Consider the following 22,580-nt stretch of genomic DNA (forward strand, 5'->3'; position numbering starts at 1 on the left):
TTCTGTGATCAGTCTATCCTGAAAAAATATTTTAATTCTTTCATTCTACCTAATTTCAAGTATTGTGTTCCTGTCTAGATTTCAGCTGCTGACTCTCATCCTAATTTCTTGGACAAAAACTTAAATCTTTCATTCTTGATCAGGATACTAGTCTCTAGTACTGTCGTTTAGTTAATTCTTTATGCATGTTACATAAGATTTTTAATAATTCAGACCATCCATTGCATTCAAATCTTTCCTACCTGTACCATCCTGTACATAGTAATAAGTATGCAATGAAGTCTAACAATTATGCCTGCTCTATCATAAGGCTCAGGAATATATAGTATTCTAGGTTTTATTCCAGCTGTGGTCAAACTGAGGAATAGGATGCATAATCTTGAAGTCGATTCAGTGGAACTTCAGAAGTTCAAATTCATATTACAATGCTGTTCCTGATCTTGATATATATTATATTTCTTATTTATTACTTCTCATATATACAGTATATAGTTTGTTTATTTCCTTCCTGTATTTCCTTTCCTCACTGGGCTTCTTTCCCTGTTGGAGCCGTAGGGCTGGTACAGTTGCCTCAAAGTATTCCTTTACCCCTTACGCTTATGTTTTATGAAAATAGTATGGTAACACCGCAATGAAAGCCTATTTGTCTTGTAACGACGGACGTGAATGGTCGAGCTATTGGTATGCCAGTGCTCCTATTTTTATAAACACTACTGTAGACAATATATTAATGATATACGAATAATAGTTCACATTACAAGTGAAATAAGTTGCTGTTAAATACTTAGAAAAATAGTATAGTAACAGAGTAGTAATAATAGCAATGGTAAAAATCATATTCATTCCTGATTAATCAGACATCGTCAACCTTCGTTACATTCAGTTGAGGCAGGCGTTTGCTGAAATCCAACTTTAGTTCATAGTAGATATATGGGTTCTTTTTCAGAACATAATTATTTGAATGGAAATACGCTTTCGATTTATATAATCCATCAATTTATAAAGAAATGAGATCATAAACCGCAAATTTCAAGACCTATAAATATAATTTCATAAAGGCAATTATGATAGCCATTGACAGGTCATGATACGGAAGGCTTGGGGAAAAATTAATAGACAACCCGATGTATAAAGGAACAAATATATCCAGTGTATCATTCATATATATATATATATTTTTTTAATTCGAGCCACGTCTCACCAGAGTAGCCTAGATGGAAATTTCTCTGGGCGGTAATTAAACTCGAGTCATCTGAGTAACAACACACCTTAACCACCCTGATGGTCTTTATATCATTGGTAGATATGGTTGCACACCGATAAAATCGTACTCATATAGATAAGAGAGAGAGACTGAACTATGGTTGGGTTTATTTTATGTCAATTTCGTTGGTATTATCGAACAGTACTATATAAACCTTTTTTAATACCTTGAGAATGACAAAGGGACTCGATTAAAGCTGTATAACTCAGAAAGAGAGAGAGAGGCGGGGCCAGTAAGTGATGTCGTGACCTCTGTTAGTCCATTATGTCATTCTCTTGAGTAGCGGTTTAGTGACTAGAGTAGACAATGGATCGCAATCAACAAAGAATCAGCAATAGGAGCAGAATTGTAGGCATGAGAGACTCTGGCATGTCTTACAAACGTATTGCAAGAGAATTAGGAATTTCATTGCCAACAGTTCGACTTTGGTGTCGAAGATGGGAAGAGTCTGGAAACCTCAACGACAGGCCAAGAGCTGGTGGGCCAAGAAAAACGACCCCAGAAGAAGATAGGGCGATTTCGGAAGTAGCCACGCAAAGCCCATTTATAAATGCAGTTGCCATAAGGGACACACTGAACTTGCGTGTTTCGTCTGGAACTATAAGAAATAGGCTCCACGCAGACGGTATCCACCATAGGACTCCGGCAGTGAAACAAAAGCTGGAGGATCGTCATAAAACGGCACGGCTGGAATTTGCTCAACGTTATTTGGAAGAGGGGTTAGACTTCTGGAGCAGAGTAATTTTCAGTGACGAAAAGACCTTCGCTTCTAACACGCATGGTCGTCTGCATTGCTGGAGGCGTGATAACACGAGATACGACAGCCAGAATATTTATAAAGTAGCCAGAAGCGGCCATATCACCTGTAACGTTTGGGGATGGATACACCTGCATGGCGTTGGTGAATTGGCCCAGATCAGTGGAAGGTTCAACGCTGAGCAGTATCTCGAAATTTTGGAAGAGGTGATGGTTCCTTCCGTTCGCGCTTATGCTCTTCCTTATCCTGAGCAGATAATTTTCATGCAGGTATGTGCATTGTTTTTTTTTTTTTTTTTTAGTTATATGAATGCCCTTTCTTGACAAATATGGTATCAACTCATTGCTGATATTGGTCATAAAGTAGTTTCAAATTACTCAATAAGACTTCTGTCTTGGATTTATTAGTTTTATAACTGTAAAAGGATCTTACATCAACATCATTGATCTACATTCCCTGATGAATCTAAAGCGGCCAAATAAAGCCACTGAAATTGTTACAAGGTATTTTTTGCCTCTTCATGAAAAGTAGACCAAATATTCTTATCAACACACAACACCCACGTCTCCTCCTTGGCTACTCAAGCCCTTTTATTAATCATTATTGTGACTCCTTTGGCTGGACTAAACGGCATTATTTTGCCGTCATTTATATTGAAAATATAAATTGTTCTCCTTCCACCTTGTTCTAACAGTATGATTAATCAGTTATATTATTTCTTTTAGGATAACTGTTCCATCCATACTGCGAGGATTGTCCGAGCATGGTTTGCTGAACAGCGCGACATTGTTCTCCTTCCCTGGCCGAGCAAAGCATGCGACTTGAACCTGATCGAAAATGTCTGGGGGAACATCGTCAACAGCTGGGAGCAGGGTCAGGAGCGTAACCACCAGCGTCTTTTCCAGCATGTTCTCAACGATTGGGAACTGTTCCGCCGCAACCGACAAGTTGTGTATAACCACGTCTCGTCAATGCAAAACAGATTGCAAGATGTTATTGCACATAATGGTGGATGGACAAAATATTAATGTTTCAAATACGATCTTGTTTTACTTATTTTCTTTTTTACAATTCAACATTGTATAACTAGAATTAAATAATTTATTTCCATAGTGATTTCACTAAACCTTGCCCACAAATGTAAGGAATGTTATGAGAATGGAAACTGAAAAAAAATAATAATAAGCTTCAATCAACCAGTATCGCTTGAGTACTAAAACAAAAGGTTAATACGAAGTTATGATTGCGATTAAACATTGAATATCACAAATTTGTAATACATAGTTTTCAGATATTTGCTATAAATTCATCGATGAATCCAGCTGATTTTAATAAAGAAAATTCATAATTATATAATAAAAGACTTGGGTATTTTATTTTTTACCAACGATTAAGACCAAGGCCAGCTCAACTGAGGGTGCAATTTAGTCATTTAAGTTAAATGTAAAATAAAAAAAAATAAAAATTCTAAACCTGACGATAACTGAAAGCAATTCAATCCATCTCTTTATCTCTATGTATCTACCCATCTATGGTGAGTCTAGTTGCAAGTTTTAATTGCTAATTATCTTATCTAGAATATTTAGTATTAAAAGTGATATCTTACGAAGCACTTACATTCCCTAAAGTAATTCCGTTGTCAAGTGGGCTTTTGACAACCGATAAATTCTCGAACTGCCCGTCATGAATTTATACCTTACTACTCTGAGAATGATCATCATGGAATTTATTTTCATAAAAATTAACATGCGACTGATGATTCCTTCTTGATGTTTTGTTAGGTCATATGTGGAGGGAAATATTACATATTGAACGAGATCTGTGAAACAGCTAGTTTGACGTCAATAACTTGTTTCAGACCCCCACCGTATTGTAATAAGTATTGAAGACACAAGGATATCCGAGTTATCTTATTATATAATGACATGGCTATACAATTATCTAATCGAGTCCCTGTTGTCATTCTCAAGGTATTAAAAAAGGTCTATATAGTATTGTTTGATAATACCAACGAAATTGACAAAATAAAACCAACCATAGTTCAGTCTCTCTCTCTCATCTATATGAGTACTGATTTTATCGGTGTGCAACCATATCTACCAATGATATAAAGACCATCAGGGTGGTTAAGGTGTGTTGTTACTCAGATGACTCGAGTTTAATTACCGCCCAGAGAAATTTCCATCTAGGCTACTCTGGTGAGACGTGGCTCGAATCAAAAAAATATATATGAATGATACACTGGATATATTTGTTCCTTTATACATCGGCTTGTCTATTAATTTTTCCCCAAGCCTTCCGTATCATGACCTGTCAATGGCTATCATAATTGCCTTTATGAAATTATATTTATAGGTCTTGAAATTTGCGGTTTATGATCTCATTTCTTTATAAATTGATGGATTATATAAATCGAAAGCGTATTTCCATTCAAATAATTATGTTCTGAAAAAGAACCCATATATTTACTATGAACTAAAGTTGGATTTCAGCAAACGCCTGCCTCAACTGAATGTAACGAAGGTTGACGATGTCTGATTAATCAGGAATGAATATTACTACTCTGTTACTATACTATTTTTCTAAGTATTTAACAGCAACTTATTTCACTTATAATGTGAACTATTATTCGTATATCATTAATATATTGTCTACAGTAGTGTTTATAAAAATAGGAGCACTGGCATACCAATAGCTCAACCATTCACGTCCGTCGTTACAAGACAAATAGGCTTTCATTGCGGTGTTACCATACTATTTTCATAAAACATAAGCGTAAGGGGTAAAGGAATACTTTGAGGCAACTGTACCATCCTAATTTTCCAACTAGGGTTGTAGCTTAGCCAGTAATAATAACAATAAAACATCAGGATCTAACTCCTCTTGTGGTCATCTGGGAGCCACAAGGGTTATCCCGAGACCTGGCATAAACCCGGCACATACCACTGGCTGACGACCAGTGACACTTTAAACACCAAAGCAATTGCTGGTGAAGATGCCTGTAAGGTAAGTTTTTCCAACGAAGAAAGATGTGCCAGAAGACATTACAACAGCCAAGCCAAGAGTTCTTGCCTGAACAGGAATGAAACCACCACCTCTTTGAGCTTGCTAATGCAATTGTCCCCTGAAAATACTATTGCTGGTACCATGTCTATCAGCATTCCCAAGTAATTCATCCTCTGATTTATCACTATACCTAGAACATAACGAAAAGAGAAGTCAGTCTCATCCTGAAACAACAGCCTCTCAGAAAAGCCCAAGATCAGCTTGTCAAGATACCTCAAAAGTAGTAACCCGTTCAAGAGGGCCAAAGCCAAGACCAAAGTGAGGCCCTGCATGAAAACTTAAAAAGCAGTTGACAGTCCAGGTACAGGACTTTGAACAAGACCCGCGAGTTGAGCATTGGCCCTGGCCCTGGCTCTGGCACTCTTTAGCCCCTGGGACCAGGGCAAAGGCGCGCTGGCCTTGGGGGGCTTCTGAGTACCAAACACCTGATCCAGGACCATGTCCTTGCCTTCCCGGGGGGCGATCACGGGATCCATGAACCCGTTGAGCCTCATCAGGCTCAGGACTTGCCAGAAGGCGTGCTCCGACTCTTGCTGGTCTCCTCCCTGCGGACTGGCAGCTAAGTCTCTCGTCCCCGGAATCTCTTTCTGGGGATATGCGTGGACGTTCTCCCGGGGTGCAGCTGGAACCTGACGAATTCGCGAAGACTTCGGAACTGTCTAGGAGTCTTTAGGTTCCCTCCTGGGCGGGATACACGACCCCAACAAAGAGGCCTGGAAAGTGCCTTCCACGCGAGACGATTCCCCTCCATGAGGAGACGACTCCCCCCTTGGTGCCGAGGGGGAGACCGCTACCTCACTGGATTCTCCTGAGGATGGAAAAGCCTCATCTTCAGGAGAAGGAGAAAGCGCCTGCGAAGGGGATGGAGTCTTCCTAACGGACCTCTTAGGAACCAACTTCTCCCTGGGAGAAGTCACCACGAAGTTTACTCCTCTCCTTCTCTACAGCGGGGGCCAGGCCGTCGTTGGTTTATGTCCTTGATCGGCGAGTGCCGGCTTCATAGCCTTCACTAACGCCCGCATCAGAGGACCAAACCAGGACTGCCGAGTCACGGACACAGAGACCGAAATTCCCGCTGGAGGGAAGGGGATCGGGCGATCCTTCGGAATGGACACCACTGGACCTGCCAATAAAGAAAAAGGGGAAGAAAGTTGTTCTGACCTCTCTGATGGGTCTTCCCTATCCTAACACAGAGACATGCGCTTAGGCGGGGGGGATCCTGATTGCGGTCTGACGACACGCGTCCCTGCTGCTGTTGCGAGCTGCGGAACCCGACGCGAACGGGGGTCGCACTGACGCTCGTGCGAAGGCGACACTAAGGAGTCGCGCGCGAGAGGCTGTTGAAAACGCGCGGAGACAATCAAGCGCGGGCGTGTAGGCCAGTGAACGCGTGGGCGAGTAAACACGTGAGCGCGAGGGCGAGCAGGTGAGTGAGCGCGTTGGCGCGCGGGCGAACGAGATCGCTCCAACAACTGTTGTTAATGGTGTCCAGGGGACCTGTAACACGTGGGAGATCGATGGCGAGCAGGCGATCGATAGCGCGTTGGCGCGCGGGCGAACGAGATCGCTCCAACAACTGTTGTTAATGGTGTCCAGGGGACCTGTAACGCATGGGAGATCGATGGCGAGCAGGCGATCGATAGCGCGTTGGTGAACGCTGGCGCGTAGGCGAGCGATGGCGAGCGATAGCGCGGAGAACACGCAGGCGAGCGACCGCGAGCGGTTGAGGTGGAAGAAGGCGACCCATGTCTCTCCAGATCCTCTGGGCGCCGACGCGTAGGAGAGCGCTTGCGCCCAGGCGAAAGATCACGCGAGCAGTCAGGAGATCGCTGACGCGCTGGGGATCGTTGACGAGCAGGCGAACGTTGACGAGTCTGTGGTCGCTGGCGAGCAGAAGGGCAACGCGTGGAATCCTGTGTGGAAGCTGCCGGCGCGTTGCACAAAGGCGAACGTTCACGAACGGCCTCAGGAACAGGAGGAGCGTGGGCGCGAGGGCGTACAGTAGCATTAGAACTACGCGCAGGCGACCGCGAGCGTTGCTGTGCTGGAACAGGCTGGCGAACAGGATCGCGAGGGCGAGGAGAAGAAGAGTCCTTGTCCAAGACCTGAACCGAAGTTCCAGGTCGCGCGGGCGAACGTGGGAGCACAGGGCGTGTGTCAGGAACTGGAAGCGCAGGTGCGCTCTGACGAGCAGGAGATCTAGAACGCTCAGGAGACCAATGGCGCGCAGGGCGCACAACAGGAACAGCAGGATGTTCGAAGTACTCAGGAGAGCGCTGGCGATCAGGAGAACGCTGACGAGCAGGAGAGCGCCTGTGCGCTAACGCTGCAGAAGGGCGCTCAGGAGACCGCTGGCGCGCAGGGCGAACAACAGGAACAGCAGGATGTTCGGAGCACTCAGGAGAGTGCTGGCGAGCAGTAGGGCGACGATCATCAGGAGAGCGCTGACGAACAGGAGAGCGCTGGCGATCAGGGGACCGCCGACGAGCAGGAGAGCGCCTGTGCACTAACACTGCAGAAGGGTGCGCAGGGGAACCCTGATGCGCAAGGGAAGCCCCCACACCATGGAAGGCAACCCTTTGCCCCGGAGGGACCGTTGCCCGTCGGACGACGAGGTCAGACTGCTGTCCTTCTACACCAGGGGCGGAAGGTCTGGAAGGCATTGGAGATCGATCCCCGGAGAGGTCTAAGGAGGCAGGAGCTGCAGGCTGCTTACGGCGAGGAGAGTCCCCCTCGGAGGAAGGAGGAGAAGATTCAAAAAGGCGCCTCTTAGCACCCTTATAGGGAGACGGGGGGCCCTTACGACGCAGCGGACGGTGAGCCTTACGGCGAAGGCGGCCACGAGGGGGGGTCATCAGGATCATCCATCCTCTAAAGGGGAGTCTCAGTCAATGCGCTCCCCCGAGAGGGAGGCTTGGCAGCAGAAGAGCCTGTGGGACTCCCCTCCCCCTTCGAAGGATGTACAGAAGGGGGAGGAGAGCCTTCAGCAACGTCATCCTCATCAGGAACCGCAGAGGTTTGCCCCGACCCATCGGAAGCCTCTGTCACCACGACATCGACGATAGACAGAGGATCTACCTCTGCTATCACCGGCGACTGCTTAACAGCGGCCCCCAACTGGACAAGATTAATCAGGGCTTCCTTGGAGGGCAGGCCCTTCAGCCCCAAGGAAGCCCACAGCTGAAAGAGATCATCATGAGACAACGAATCATTATCAATAACCTCCCCCGGGGGAGGAGGGGGAACCGCCCCGCTATGGGAGGCGACGCCCTCTCCCCCAACCCAAGGTCGGGAAACAGAACTAGGGCCTGCGCTCCCACTCGGCGGTCTCTCATTAGGAGCCGGACGAGGGGGAGCTTTGGAGGAGGTTTGGGCAGCAAAAGAAGAGTCCCGAGAGCCTTCCTCCTTCAAGGCAACTCCCGAAGGAGAACGGTCTCTCTTAGACTTCTTCTTACGCCGACGGCCAAACTTCCCCCACCGGGAGGCAGATCACTCCCTGTACTCACTACAATTATTTTCTCTGTCACACCGTCGGCCTCGACACTGTGGGCAAAGGGTGTGAGGATCCGTATCCACCGCAGACATGAAAGTACCGCAAGGGCGACCGGCAATACCAGGGCACTTGCGCATGATGGATACCCAAGGGCGAGGCCAACTTCAAACACACACAAGCTGAGGAAAAGCAAAAAAGATTAAGGCTGTCAAACGAGGATGATGGACAAACACGTCTGTTCATCGCCGGAGCCAAAAGTGAAGTGAAGCAAATCACCGGTGTGTGTGGGGGGGGGGGGGGGGGGAGGGGTAGCAAGCTACCCCTTCCCCCACCCCCGCTAACTAGCGCGGGGGTAGTTAACTCTCGTTAAAAACTATTAGCTCGTCATTTCAGCTACGCCGAAAGTAAACCCAATGTAAATAGCGTGGTTTGTATTTCGGTAACGGAACAATCAAATATTACAATGTGGAATGATCTTCCTAATCTCACAGTTGAATTAGTTGTAATTTTTTTTCTGTTGAACAGTTAAACATAAGTTGTTTTATAGTTTACATATGACTAATCTATCTTAATGTTGTTACTAATCTTAAAATATATTGTGTTATTCATTACTTAAATACAGTCTATTTTCTATTCCCTTATTTCTTTTTCTAACTGGACTACTTTTCCTGTTGGAGCCCTTGGGTTTGTGGCATTTTGCTTTTCCAACCACAGTTGCAGCTTTGCTAGTGATATGAGAAAATGGTTACTAACTGCACTTAAATGTTTATTTAGACATTTAATATAAAAATAACTTAAAATAATTAACAAAGTACTTTGCATCAACATTAAATGCATCAACCATACTTACGATTTAGCATTGTTGATGCTGCAACCTTGGCTTTCTTGGGAGCTCCCGCACTTTCTGTGTCGAGCTTTCTTTTCTTTTCTGTGAACTTTCCAGCATCTGTAAAGACAAATTACATAGCAATAACAAAGGGTTTTGGATATCACAGTATTACTTACCATAATCAATAAACCACGGTCACCATAATTATGCAAGCAATAACACACATGAATGCTTCTAAACAGAGATCATCAACATAATCAATTCTTTTTCATCAGCTTTTTCTTAATATGAGCCATTTGCTCCACTCTCTTCTGTGTTGAGCACTATCAAGCTAAATTCTAATTAGTCTAAGCCGTCATCTATGCCCTTTTCCATGTCTTCCCAGCCTTCCTTACCTTGACACAATTTTACAGTGATTCAGAGACCCTCCTTAGTATGTCCACCAACTGTTATAAAGACCCTGAAACCCCTTTACCTAACAAAATAGTTGTGATAAAAATAAGTAAAGGGAGTAAAGGCTTAATTATTACTATTACTAGTTAATCTACAGTACATCTAGTTGAAAAAGCATGAAGAAATGGTAATACATACATATACCAAAGGCACTTCCCCCAATTTTGGGGGGTAGCCGACAACAACAAGAAACAAAACAAAAAAGGGGACCTCTACTCTCTACGTTCCTCCAGCCTAACCAGGGACTCAGCCGAGTTCAGCTGGTACTGCTAGGGTGCCACAGCCCAACCTCCCACATTTCCACCACAGATGAAGCTTCATACTGCTGAGTCCTCTACTGCTGCTACCTCCGCGGTCATCTAAGGCACCGGAGGAAGCAGCAGGGCCTACCGGAACTGCGTCACAATCGCTCGCCATTCATTCCTATTTCTCGCACGCTCTCTTGCCTCTCTCACATCTATCCTCCTATCACCCAGAGCTTTCTTCACACCATCCATCCACCCAAACCTTGGCCTTCCTCTTGTATTTCTCCCATCAACTCTTGCATTCATCACCTTCTTTAGCAGACAGCCATTTTCCATTCTCTCAACATGGCCAAACCACCTCAACACATTCATATCCACTCTAGCCGCTAACTCATTTCTTACACCCGTTCTCACCCTCACCACTTCGTTCCTAACCCTATCTACTCGAGATACACCAGCCGTACTCCTCAGACACTTCATCTCAAACACATTCAATTTCTGTCTCTCCATCACTTTCATTCCCCACAACTCCGATCCATACATCACAGTTGGTACAATCACTTTCTCATATAGAACTCTCTTTACATTCATGCCCAACCCTCTATTTTTTACTACTCCCTTAACTGCCCCCAACACTTTGCAACCTTCATTCACTCTCTGATGTACATCTGCTTCCACTCCACCATTTGCTGCAACAACAGACCCCAAGTACTTAAACTGATCCACCTCCTCAAGTAACTCTCCATTCAACATGGCATTCAACCTTGCACCACCTTCCCTTCTCGTACATCTCATAACCTTACTCTTACCCACATTAACTCAACTTCCTTCTCTCACACACCCTTCCAAATTCTGTCACTAGTCGGTCAAGCTTCTCTTCTGTGCCTGCTACCAGTACAGTATCATCCGCAAACAACAACTGATTTACCTCCCATTCATGATCATTCTCGCCTACCAGTTTTAATCCTCGTCCAAGCACTCGAGCATTCACCTCTCTCACCACTCCATCAACATACAAGTTAAACAACCACGGCGACATCACACATCCCTGTCTCAGTCCCACTCTCACCGGAAACCAATCACTCACTTCATTTCCTATTCTAACACATGCTTTACTACCTTTGTAGAAACTTTTCACTGCTTGCAACAACCTTCCACCAACTCCATATAACCTCATCACATTCCACATTGCTTCCCTATCAACTCTATCATATGCTTTCTCCAGATCCATAAACGCAACATACACCTCCTTACCTTTTGCTAAATATTTCTCGCATATCTGCCTAACTGTAAAAATCTGATTCATACAACCCCTACCTCTTCTAAAACCACCCTGTACTTCCAAGATTGCATTCTCTGTTTTATCCTTAATCCTATTAATCAGTACTCTACCATACACTTTTCCAACTACACTCAACAAACTAATACCTCTTGAATTACAACACTCATGCACATCTCCCTTACCCTTATATAGTGGTACAATACATGCACAAACCCAATCTACTGGTACCATTGACAACACAAAACACATATTAAACAATCTCACCAACCATTCAAGTACAGTCACACCCCCTTCCTTCAACATCTCAGCTCTCACACCATCCATACCAGACGCTTTTCCTACTCTCGTTTCATCTAGTGCTCTCCTCACTTCCTCTATTGTAATCTCTCTCTCATTCTCATCTCCCATCACTGGCACCTCAACACCTGGAACAGCAATTATATCTGCCTCCCTATCATCCTCAACATTCAGCAAACTTTCAAAATATTCCGCCCACCTTTTCCTTGCCTCCTCTCCTTTTAACAACCTTCCATTTCCATCTTTCACTGTCTCTTCAATTCTTGCGCCGGCCTTCCTTACTCTCTTCACTTCTTTCCAAAACTTCTTCTTATTCTCTTCATATGACTGACCCAGTCCCTGACCCCACCTCAGGTCAGCTGCCCTCTTTGCCTCACGTACCTTGCGCTTTACTTCCACCTTTTGCTCTCTATATTTTTCATACTTCTCTATACTATTACTCTGCAGCCATTCTTCAAAAGCCCTCTTTTTCTCTTCCACTTTTACCTTCACTCCTTCATTCCACCATTCACTGCCCTTCCTCATGCTGCCTCCAACAACCTTCTTGCCACATACATCACTTGCAATCCCAATAAAATTTTCTTTTGCTAACTTCCACTCCTCCTCTAAATTACCAGTTTCTCTTACTCTCACCTCGTCATATGCCATTTTCAACCTTTCCTGATATTTACTTTTTTCCCCCGGTTTTATTAGTTCTTCAACCCTCACTAGCTCCCTTTTACATCCACCTACTCTATTCCCCCACTCTTTTGCTACAACCAATTTTCCTTCCACCAAAAAATGATCAGACATACCGTTAGCCATACCCCTAAACACGTGCACGTCTTTCAATCTTCCAAACATTCTTTTAGTTATCAACACATAATCCATTAATGCCCTTTCTACTACTCTTCCATTTGCCACTCTTACCCATGTATACTTATTTTTATCTTTCTTTTTAAAAAAGCTAGCACTTATTACCATCTCTTGTTCAACACACATATCTACCAGTCTCTCACCACTCTCATTTTCACCTGGTAATGATACTCCATAATGTAAATGCATTTGTGGTAGTTCAAGTCCAACTGATTACTGCCCAATTTCCATAACTCCCATATTATCTAAAGTTTTTCAACATCTAGCAAAACATTTAAATAGGTTTGCTGAAGGTAATCCCCTGTTCCCTAGTTTGCAACTTGGATTTCGTAAAGGCCTTGGAGCATGTGTCCCCCTTCATATAATCTCCAATACTGTACAGATATCTCTTGATTGTGGTCAGGAAGTTCATATGATTGCCCTTGATTTTAGGGCTGCCTTCGACCGCGTTAATCATGAGCTACTTGTTTTCAAACCCAAACAGTTGGGAGTTGGTGGGTCTTTTCTTAGCATCATTACTGTACTGAATTTCTTTCTAAGTAATAGATCGCAAAGAGTTGTTGTTGATGGGCACCATATTGAGTATAAGAATGTGATATCTGCTGTTCCTAAGGGTAGTGTTCTTGTCTCATTACTTTTCATACTATATGCACGACATATGGTTTGGCCTAGAAAACAAGCTAGTTGCATATGCAGATGATGCTACGCTCTTTACATCAATTCCATCTCCTGAATGTAGATCTAGGGTTGCTGAATCAACTAAGGATCTAGCTGAAATTAGTACATGGTGCAAATTAATTATTAGGCATGAAGGTGAAACTTTAGAAAACTCAAAGTATGTTTGTAAGTAAGTCGAGGACCGTGGCTCCTCAATATCTGGTTCTCAGCATTGATAATGTTTCTTCAACTCTGTATGACTTCTAAAATTTTAGGTGTGATTCTCAACAGGAAATTTACTTATGAGAAAAACATTAGGTCTGTGACTTCTTCAATTGCACAAAATATTGGCTTGTTGAGTCTTCTTAAGATTTTCAATGATCAATCTATTCTTAAGAAGTATCACTATGATGCAGTTAATTCTAATAGTCATGCCTTCCCCATCAAGAGGGTCAATACTAACACCGTAATACAGAAGTTTTATTCCAGATGAGAGCAAGTTGTGAAATGATCTTCCTAATCGCATAGTTGAATCGGTAGAACTTCAAAAGTTCAAACTTACAGCAAATATTGTCATGTTGAACAGGATGACGCAAGTCTCTTTTTATAGCTTTACATATGAAAGATGTTTTAATGTTACTGTTCTTAAAATACTTAATCTCAAATGTTCATTACTTCTAATATAGTTTATTTATTTCCTTTCTTAACATTCGATGTCAGAGCCCTTTGGCTTAAAGCATCCTGTTTTTTCAACTAGGGTTGTAGCTTAGCTAGTAAGAATAATAATACTAGGAAGCCCAAGGGTCGATCAGAGAAAATACTCCAATGAGGCAAGGAAATTGCCATACACCATTCTTGATGTCTGGAATGCATGTATAACATACGTTTCCTACGTCATTTGAATATGCTCAAGATACCATTTTATATAAAGGCAAGAGATGTCATTTCTTTCATAACAGAATCACTTAAAACATTTCAAAATCACTCAATTTGATAAGCTCCACATTTCTTTGACTTTTGATGACCTGGTGGTCCTAAATACATAAAAAGGCCCAAAATGCTGTCTTACACCAAGCAATCAAAAGAATTAAGAGTAAAATTCTCCAATTATGTACCTCATTACTAGTAATGACTTCATTAGATGGCAAACAATGTATGCTGTTACCAATACACCCAGAATGTAACAAAAAAGTCAGCTAGAGATAATTGTGAATATGCGCTATTTAGCAATGTATGAGTGTACAGTACAATGAAAGAGGAAAAAGATTATGTCAACTCCAAAACTGACTTATATTACATTCTTAGCATAATCATGTAGTAATATATGTTATCATTTGTTGCAACACATCTTTTTGATTGCTCTGAATTTTCAGTATAATTGCAAAATCTATTGATATTGTGCTGTAATAATCTTAGACAGCTTTCTCCAAACAATTGAAAACTCAAAACTAACACCCTGTATGTGTCTTGCTATGATTGCTAATTACTGAAAACAGGAAAAACAAAAAGAACAGCAAACACACATATATTCCTAATTTTCTACGAACTTGGAAGAGCATATGACAGGGTACCAAGAACAGCCATGTGGTCTCTCCTCAATCACTTCAGAATCCCTGAGCCTTTTGTTGACATGATTGAAGTCCTACATGATGAGATGACAGCTAAGTAATACATCAAAGTGACCGCCCCCCCCCCCCACCCCCCTTATCACGTGGACTAAAACAAGAATGTGTATTGGCACCGACCCTCTTCTCTTTATACTTATCTGCCATGCTATATGAAGTACCCCACAACAACCCAGGGGCTGAGATAAAAAAAGAGATTAATGGAGGAATTTTCAAACTGGCAAGACTCAAATCTCAGCGCAACACCAACATCGTCAATGTAACGCAACTACAGTATGCAGATGACAACGTTGCCGTAGCCCACACCCCAACAGAACTCCAAGAATCGGTGGATAATTTCCATGTTGCCTACATGTGTTTTGGCCTAACAGTTAAAGCCAAAACTAAGATACTGGACCAGCCAAGACCAGGGGAAGATCCTCCAGTAATTAACATCATGGATGAAACAACCACTGAATGCATCTAACACTTCCCATACCTGGGAAGCATCCTTTCCACCAAGCTGATCACACTGCATATGGGTGACTGTCCCCCAAGGGGTTCATGAACAAAGACCTAACCACCCCTACAAAGGTGATGGTATATAACACCATTATACAGTAGTATCTACCCTGTTATATGCATGTGAGACTTGGACCCTTTATAGTAGGGACCTAAAAAAACTGGAACAATTCCACCAGAAAAAATAGAGCAATAATGAAAATCAAATGGAATGACTATGTATCCAATACAGCAGTCCTTAAAAGAACCATCATCACCAGCATCGAGGCCATGATCATGAAACACCGCATGGAGGACATAAGACTACCAAAAAAAATACTCTTCAGTGATTAAATACAGGTGATCGCCCCTAAGGCCGCCCTATGCTTCGAATTAAAGAACAACCGAGAAATTCCTCGAAGAAGCTAACATAGACCCCAACACCTTCGAAGCTTCAACAAGCAGCAGGAACGAGTGAAGAAGCAAAGTTCAAGTAGGCACAGATCTCTTTGAAGAGAACAGAAGAGCCATCCAATTAGTTAAATGACAGCAACGGGCAAAGAGAAAATCAACCACAACCACCTCCCATGATTCAGTGTGATCAATGCTCTCGATTATTCAAGTTTCACAAGCCATGAGAAGGCTCACCACTCTTAACAATAATTAACCTACTATGACCCTTTCCTCTATTCAACTTTCTATTAGGACTGAAAACTATATTTGGATACGAGTATATGCCGACGACCGAGAACACAAACCCGTTGCAAATACTTCCCACATCCTCTGCTGGCCCTTTACAATACATACCAAATAGAGATATCTAATCAAACTTTAGTGGTCATAACCAGAAAAGATGCTTCAGAGAAATTGTTAATTTTAAAAATATTACTCAGAAGCACAAAATTTCAGTTTTAAACTATTTTAAAAATAACACAATCAATTTTGAAATTTTTCATGAGGGTCAAACAAAGGATTTGTTAACGAGATGAAAATTAGAGCAAAGCTTACAATATTGGACAGAAAAGTGGGAAAAGACTTCAAGAAATGCATGGAAAGTAAATGGGAGAAAAAACTGAAGCTGTGGGATATAGGCAAAACAATAAGAAACCAAAGAACCATCTATATTCTACAGTATGCCATGTAAGACATGAATCTTGATTCTTTCATCTAGAAACTACAGGCTTGAAAAGGAAATTTTCACTGGACTGAAGGGATTACTGTAATCTTCAACATGATTACCGAGAATGACAGTAAAAAGAAAATAGGGGATTTGCCTATACTAAACTAGCCCTAGTCTAACCCTGATTCATTGTTAGCCAACCCTATATGAACAAAAACCGAGTAAATAAAACTTATAACATTCACTTAACCCTTTTACCCCCAAAGGACGTACTGGTACGTTTCACAAAAGCCATCCCTTTACCCCCATGGATGTACTGGTACGTCCTTGCAAAAAAATGCTATAAATTTTTTTTTTTCATATTTTTGATAATTTCTGGAAAAAAATCAGGCATTTTCCAAAAGAATGAGACCAACCTGACCTCTCTATGACAAAAATTAAGGCTGTTAGAGCAATTTAAAAAAAATATACTGCAAAATGTGCTGGGAAAAAAATAACCCCCTGGGGGTTAAGGGTTGGAAATTTCCAAATAGCCTGGGGGTAAAAGGGTTAATTGAGAGCAATATATAAAACACTAAAGTAAATATATCAGCTGAACAAAGCAACCTTTCTTTGAAAATACAAATCCTTTTCACAGGAGTAAACAATGCATGAAAAGGCTAGTTACATGACCATAGTTCATTCCAATCCATTCCCCAACCCATTAGCACAAGACACATTTTGCTCATCAGTATAAAATTTGATATGCCAGTTTGCCTGGCAGGGCATCGGTTATTAGAATAAAGTACTGTAGTATTTTCAGTATTTTCCTTCCCACTCAAACATTTAGTTTTCAACCTGCAGATAATATTGAGCCATCTATACCACTGCCAATATTATCGGACTTGCAATTTGGTGCAGGTAAATTCACATACATACCCTCTTAGGAATGCGATGAAAAAGTACTCATCTTTCCTATATTGAAAAAGTTCTAAAGTATCCTTTTTGCACTTAAGAAAGTGAGTGAATGTGCATATTGTTTACACTGAAAAAATGCTCATTGTGTACCTTGTTTGCACTGAAAGTTTGCATGTATGAGTAAAGAAGAGAAGGGAGGTTATAATAAATACGCTGTAATTTACTATAAAGCAGGTTAATGACACCAACGAGTAACATTTCAAGACAATCGTTGGGTACTAAAAAAGTTTGTTCTTAAAATACACTAATTGGAGTAAGGTTATGTGAAACATAAGAAAATGAACAGAAATGTTAAAAGAAACAAAAGGGAATGCATGTTTAAATCTCATAAAACAACACAGCTGCCGATTACTGTATTCTACACAAGGCACACTGCAAGTAATACCTAGCATGGAGAATAAATTAAATTACAGTACATTAAATCCTCTACAGTGTGTTGAGCAACGTAAATACTGGAGTGTTTACAATGTTTGTAAAGATAGTGGTGTATAGAAATAAGTTTACGGAGAGATGCTACAAAAAATTGCATATGACAAGGTGAGACAATGAGGTACTTACTGTGCACAGAAAATAGGACTGTGATCACATTTTTTTTGTAGGAACTCGGCAATGAGATAATTTCTTTTCTTTAGATGTCACACAGGTAGATGGACTTTTAGCTGTGAACACAAACTACGCTCACAAAAATGTTATTTTTATTAGTAAAATAAATTTTTGAATATACTTACCCGATAATCATGTAGCTGTCAACTCCGTTGCCCGACAGAATTCTATGGAGGGATACGCCAGCTATCACAATACTAGAAGGGGGTGTACTTACCAGCGCCACCTGTGGCCAGGTACTCAAGTACTTCTTGTTGACACCTCCTCAATTATTCCTCGGTCCACTGGTTCTCTATGGGGAGGAAGGGAGGGTCGATTAAATCATGATTATCGGGTAAGTATATTCAAAAATTTATTTTACTAATAAAAATAACATTTTTCAATATTAAACTTACCCGATAATCATGTAGCTGATTCACACCCAGGGGGGTGGGTGAAAACCAGTGTACAAGATTAAAGGATAGCTAAGTATCCCGTATTTCATATAATCAGTTATCCACAATAACAATGAAATAATAAGTACCTGGTAAGGAAGTCGACTTGAACCGTTACTCTGCCTTTAATAAGATCGTCTTCCTTACTGAGCGCAGCGTTCCTCTTGGGAGGCTGAATCAACTCAAAGGTGCTAAAGTATACAGGGCTGCAACCCATACTAAAGGACCTCATCACAACCTTTAACCTCGGCGCTTCTCAAGAAAGAATTGACCACCCGCCAAATCAACAAGGATGTGGAAGGCTTCTTAGCCGACCGTACAACCCATAAAAAGTATTCAAGAGAAAGGTTAAAAGGTTATGGGATTATGGGAATGTAGTGGCTGAGCCCTCGCCTACTACTGCATTCGTTGCTACGAATGGTCCCAGGGTGTAGCAGTACTCGTAAAGAGACTGGACATCTTTGAGATAGAATGATGCGAACACTGACTTGCTTCTCCAATAGGTTGCATCCATAACACTCTGCAGAGAATGGCTCTGTTTGAAGGCCACTGAAGTAGCCACAGCTCCCACTTCATGTGTCCTTACCTTCAGCAAAGCAAGGTCTTCTTCCTTCAGATGAGAATGTGTTTCTCTAATCAGAAGCCTGAATAGTAAGAAACTGAGTTCTTAGAACTTGGAAAAGAAGGTTTCTTGATAGCACACTATAAGGCTTCTGATTGTCCTTGTAAAGGTTAAGACCTTTTTAGATAGTACCTAAGAGCTCTAACTGGGCAAAGTACTCTCTTCAGATCATTCCCCACCAAGTTGGACAGGCTTGGGATCTCGAACGACTTAGGCCAAGGACGTGAAGGAAGCTCGTTTAGCAAAAACCGAGCTGCAAGGAACATGTAGCCGTTTCAGATGTGAAAACAATGATCCTGCTGAAGGCGTGGATCTCACTTACTCTTTTAGCTGTTGTCAAGCACACGAGGAAAAGAGTTTTTAATGTGAGGTCCTAAAAAGAGGCTGATTGGAGAGGTTCAAATCTTGATGACATAAGGAACCTTAGGACCACGTCTAGATTCCAGCCTGGAGTGGACAACCGACGTTCCTTTGAGGTCTCAAAAGACCTAGGAAGGTCCTGTAGATCTTTGTTGGTGGAAAGATCCAAGCCTCTGTGGCGGAAAACCGCTGCCAACATACTTCTGTAACCCTTGATCGTAGGAGCTGAAAGGGATCTTACTTTCCTTAGATATAACAGGAAGTCAGCAATCTGGGTTACAGTGGTACTGGTTGAGGAAACTGCATTGGTCTTGTACCAGCTACGGAAGACTTCCCCTATAGACTGATAGATTCTGAGAGTGGATGTTCTCCTTGCTTTGGCAATCGCTCTGGCTGCCTCCTTCGAAAAGCCCCTAGCTCTTGAGAGTCTTTCGAAAGTCTGAAGGCAGTCAGACGAAGAGCGTGGAGGATTGGGTGTACCTTCTTTACGTGAGGTAGACTTAGAAGGTTCACTCTTAGAGGAAGAGTCCTGGGAATGTCGACCAGCCATTGCAGTACCTCTAAGAACCATTCTCTCGCGGGCCAGAGCGGAGCCAACCAACGTCAGCCGTGTCCCTTTGTGAGAGGAGAACTTCTGAAGTACCCTGTTGACAATCTTGAACGGCGGGAATGCATACAGGTCGAGATGGAACCAATCCAGCAGAAAAGCATCCACGTGAACTGCTGCTGGGTCTGGAATCGGAGAACAATACAACAGGAGTCTCTAGGTTATCGAGGTAGTGAACAGATCTATGGTTGGCTGACCCCACAGGGCCCAAAGTCTGCTGCAAACATTCTTGAGAAGGGTCCACTCTGTGGGGATGACCTGACCCTTCCGTCTGAGGTGATCTGCCATGACATTCATACCGCCCTGAATGAACCTCGTTACCAGTTAGCTTTCGATCTTTAGACCAGATGAGTAGGTCCCTTGCGATCTAGAACAACTTCCACAAAAGAGTCCCTCCCTGCTAAAAGATGTAAGCCAGGGCTGTGGTGTTGTCAGAGTCCACCTCCACCACTTTGTTAAGCTGGAGGGACTTGAAGTTTATCAAGGCCAGAATAACCGCCAACAACTCCTTGCAATTGATGTGAAGTGTCCTTTGCTCCTGATTCCATGTTCCCGAGCATTCTTGTCCGTCCAAAGTCGCACCCCAGCCCGTGTCTGATGCGTCCGAGAGGAGACGGCGGTCGTGTTTCTGAACAGCCAAAGGTAGACTTCCTTGAGAAGAAAGCTGTTCTTACACCACGCGAGAGAAGACCTCCTCTCTTCGGAAACAGGAACTGAGACCGTCTCTAGCGTCATGTCCTTTATCCAGTGAGCAGCTAGATGATACTGAAGGGGGGGGAGGTGGAGTCTCCCTAACACGATGAACAGGGCCAGCGATGAAAGTGTCCCTGTTAGACTCATCCACTACCTGACTGAGCATCGGTTCCTTCTCAGCATGCTCTGGATGCATTCTAGGGCTTGGAAGATCCTTGGGGCCGACGGAAAAGTCCGAAAAGCTCGACTCTGAAGATCCATACCCAAGGAGACAATGGTCTGGGATGGGACGAGCTGAGACTCCTCAAAATTGACCAGGAGGCCCAGTTCCTTGGTCAGATCCATAGTCCATTTGAAAATCTCCAGACAGCGACGACTTGTGGGAGCTCTTAAAAGCCAGTCGTCTGACGGAGCCGGACACAAGATCATGGTACTGCTGCACAGTCTGTGAACTGTCAATCATGGGCAAGCGAGGAAGTAGTGACAACCCGAATCTGTCTAGACTGTCTGGGTCGTACAGACAAACTCCTTATCGGGTTGCTGAGGTTGCCGCACTGCGTCACAACAAGTCACTTCTGTTGGTTGTTGAACGTCTTCCCCGTGACACATTGACTCCGTAAACAAAAAATCCTATAACAAGGACTAAGCTTGGACTGCATGTCTTGTAACACAGCTCAAGGTCTATGGGAGCAGGTGTGGTAACAGACGGGATTAGCGACTGAAGTGGAACCATTACCTTCCCTGGAAGCATGTTATGCTTAAATAAAAGTCCATAGGAGGCTATGCAGCTAAAGGCTCCCTCCAAATGACAGAGTCCTCAAGGGAATATCAGAAGGAGGGAGAAAAGAACTTTCTCATCTACAGGGACCATATCCTAGAAAAGCTAAGTTCTCTCAGTGAGGGTTCACTGGTGCAAAAGCAGCAGACTAGAAGGCAACGTTATGAAACTGCTTGACAGTCTAGTGAGTTGGCAACAACCAAAGATGTGTGACTGAGAAGCATGCGGTAAGGTATGCAGAGCATGTTGTATGCAGAGTATGCTGTATGCAGAGCATGCTGTATGTAGAGCATGTTGTATGCAGAGCATGCTGAATGCAGAGCATGCTGTATGCAGAGCATGTTGTATGCAGAGCATGCTGAATGCAGAGCATGCTGTATGCAGAGCATGTTGTATGCAGAGCATGCTGTATGCAGAGCATGCTGTATGTAGAGCATGTTGTATGCAGAGCATGCTGAATGCAGAGCATGCTGTATGCAGAGCATGTAGTATGCAGAGCATGCTGTAAGCAGAGCATGTAAGGTAAGCAGAGCGTGTGCATGGCGTTTAACATTTCTCAGAAATTCCATGACCAGTGCTAGAGTGCTTTATGCATGCTTGCATGGGGTTTTAATATCAACATAATATATACCTTACATTCATAACTCATGATTCATATTTTTGCCATATTTTGCGATATTGTTAAAAATATATTGCCAGGAATACAAATATATTTTTATAAGTAATACAAATAACCTCCATTATCATAAGGTTTGAAAATGGAGGTAAGGTATGCTGAACAGCAGAGACAGAACGAGCTGGAACAACAATAGTTGTGGTTTCCTCTTCAAGACTCTGTTGAGGGAACACCTGAGGCTCAGTCTGCAAAGGCTGATCAAAGGAAGTAGCAGAAGGTAGGCGCATGGGTGGAGGAGGCTGACTCCTGGCATGAGTGGCTGAACTCAAGGGTAGCGCTTGCTGAGTGGTTGGCGGATGCGCAGGGGCAAGTTCCTGAGGAACGAGTTGAGGTTCCTGCGGTGTGAGCTGAGAGCGAAAAGGTAGTGGCTGCGCAGAACGCAGTAAAAATCTCGCAAGTTGAGGCTCCTGAGGCGCAAGGCTAAGGT

General features: G+C 43.0%; 1 protein-coding gene across 4 annotated transcripts in view; it reads right to left on the bottom strand.

The window, feature by feature from the left end:
• The window catches only part of LOC137615481 (46 kDa FK506-binding nuclear protein-like), a 111,781-nt gene that overhangs the window by 42,612 nt on the left and 46,589 nt on the right, over positions 1 to 22,580 (bottom strand). For all 4 annotated transcript variants that reach the window (XM_068345402.1, XM_068345399.1, XM_068345401.1 and 1 more), the window contains one exon: positions 9,431 to 9,526. In XM_068345402.1, coding sequence (XP_068201503.1) covers positions 9,431 to 9,526 — 96 coding nt within the window. The remainder of the gene's footprint in view (positions 1 to 9,430; positions 9,527 to 22,580) is intronic.

This window comes from Palaemon carinicauda, chromosome 21 (genome assembly GCF_036898095.1).
Source record: "Palaemon carinicauda isolate YSFRI2023 chromosome 21, ASM3689809v2, whole genome shotgun sequence".
Taxonomy (NCBI): Eukaryota; Metazoa; Arthropoda; class Malacostraca; order Decapoda; family Palaemonidae; genus Palaemon; species Palaemon carinicauda.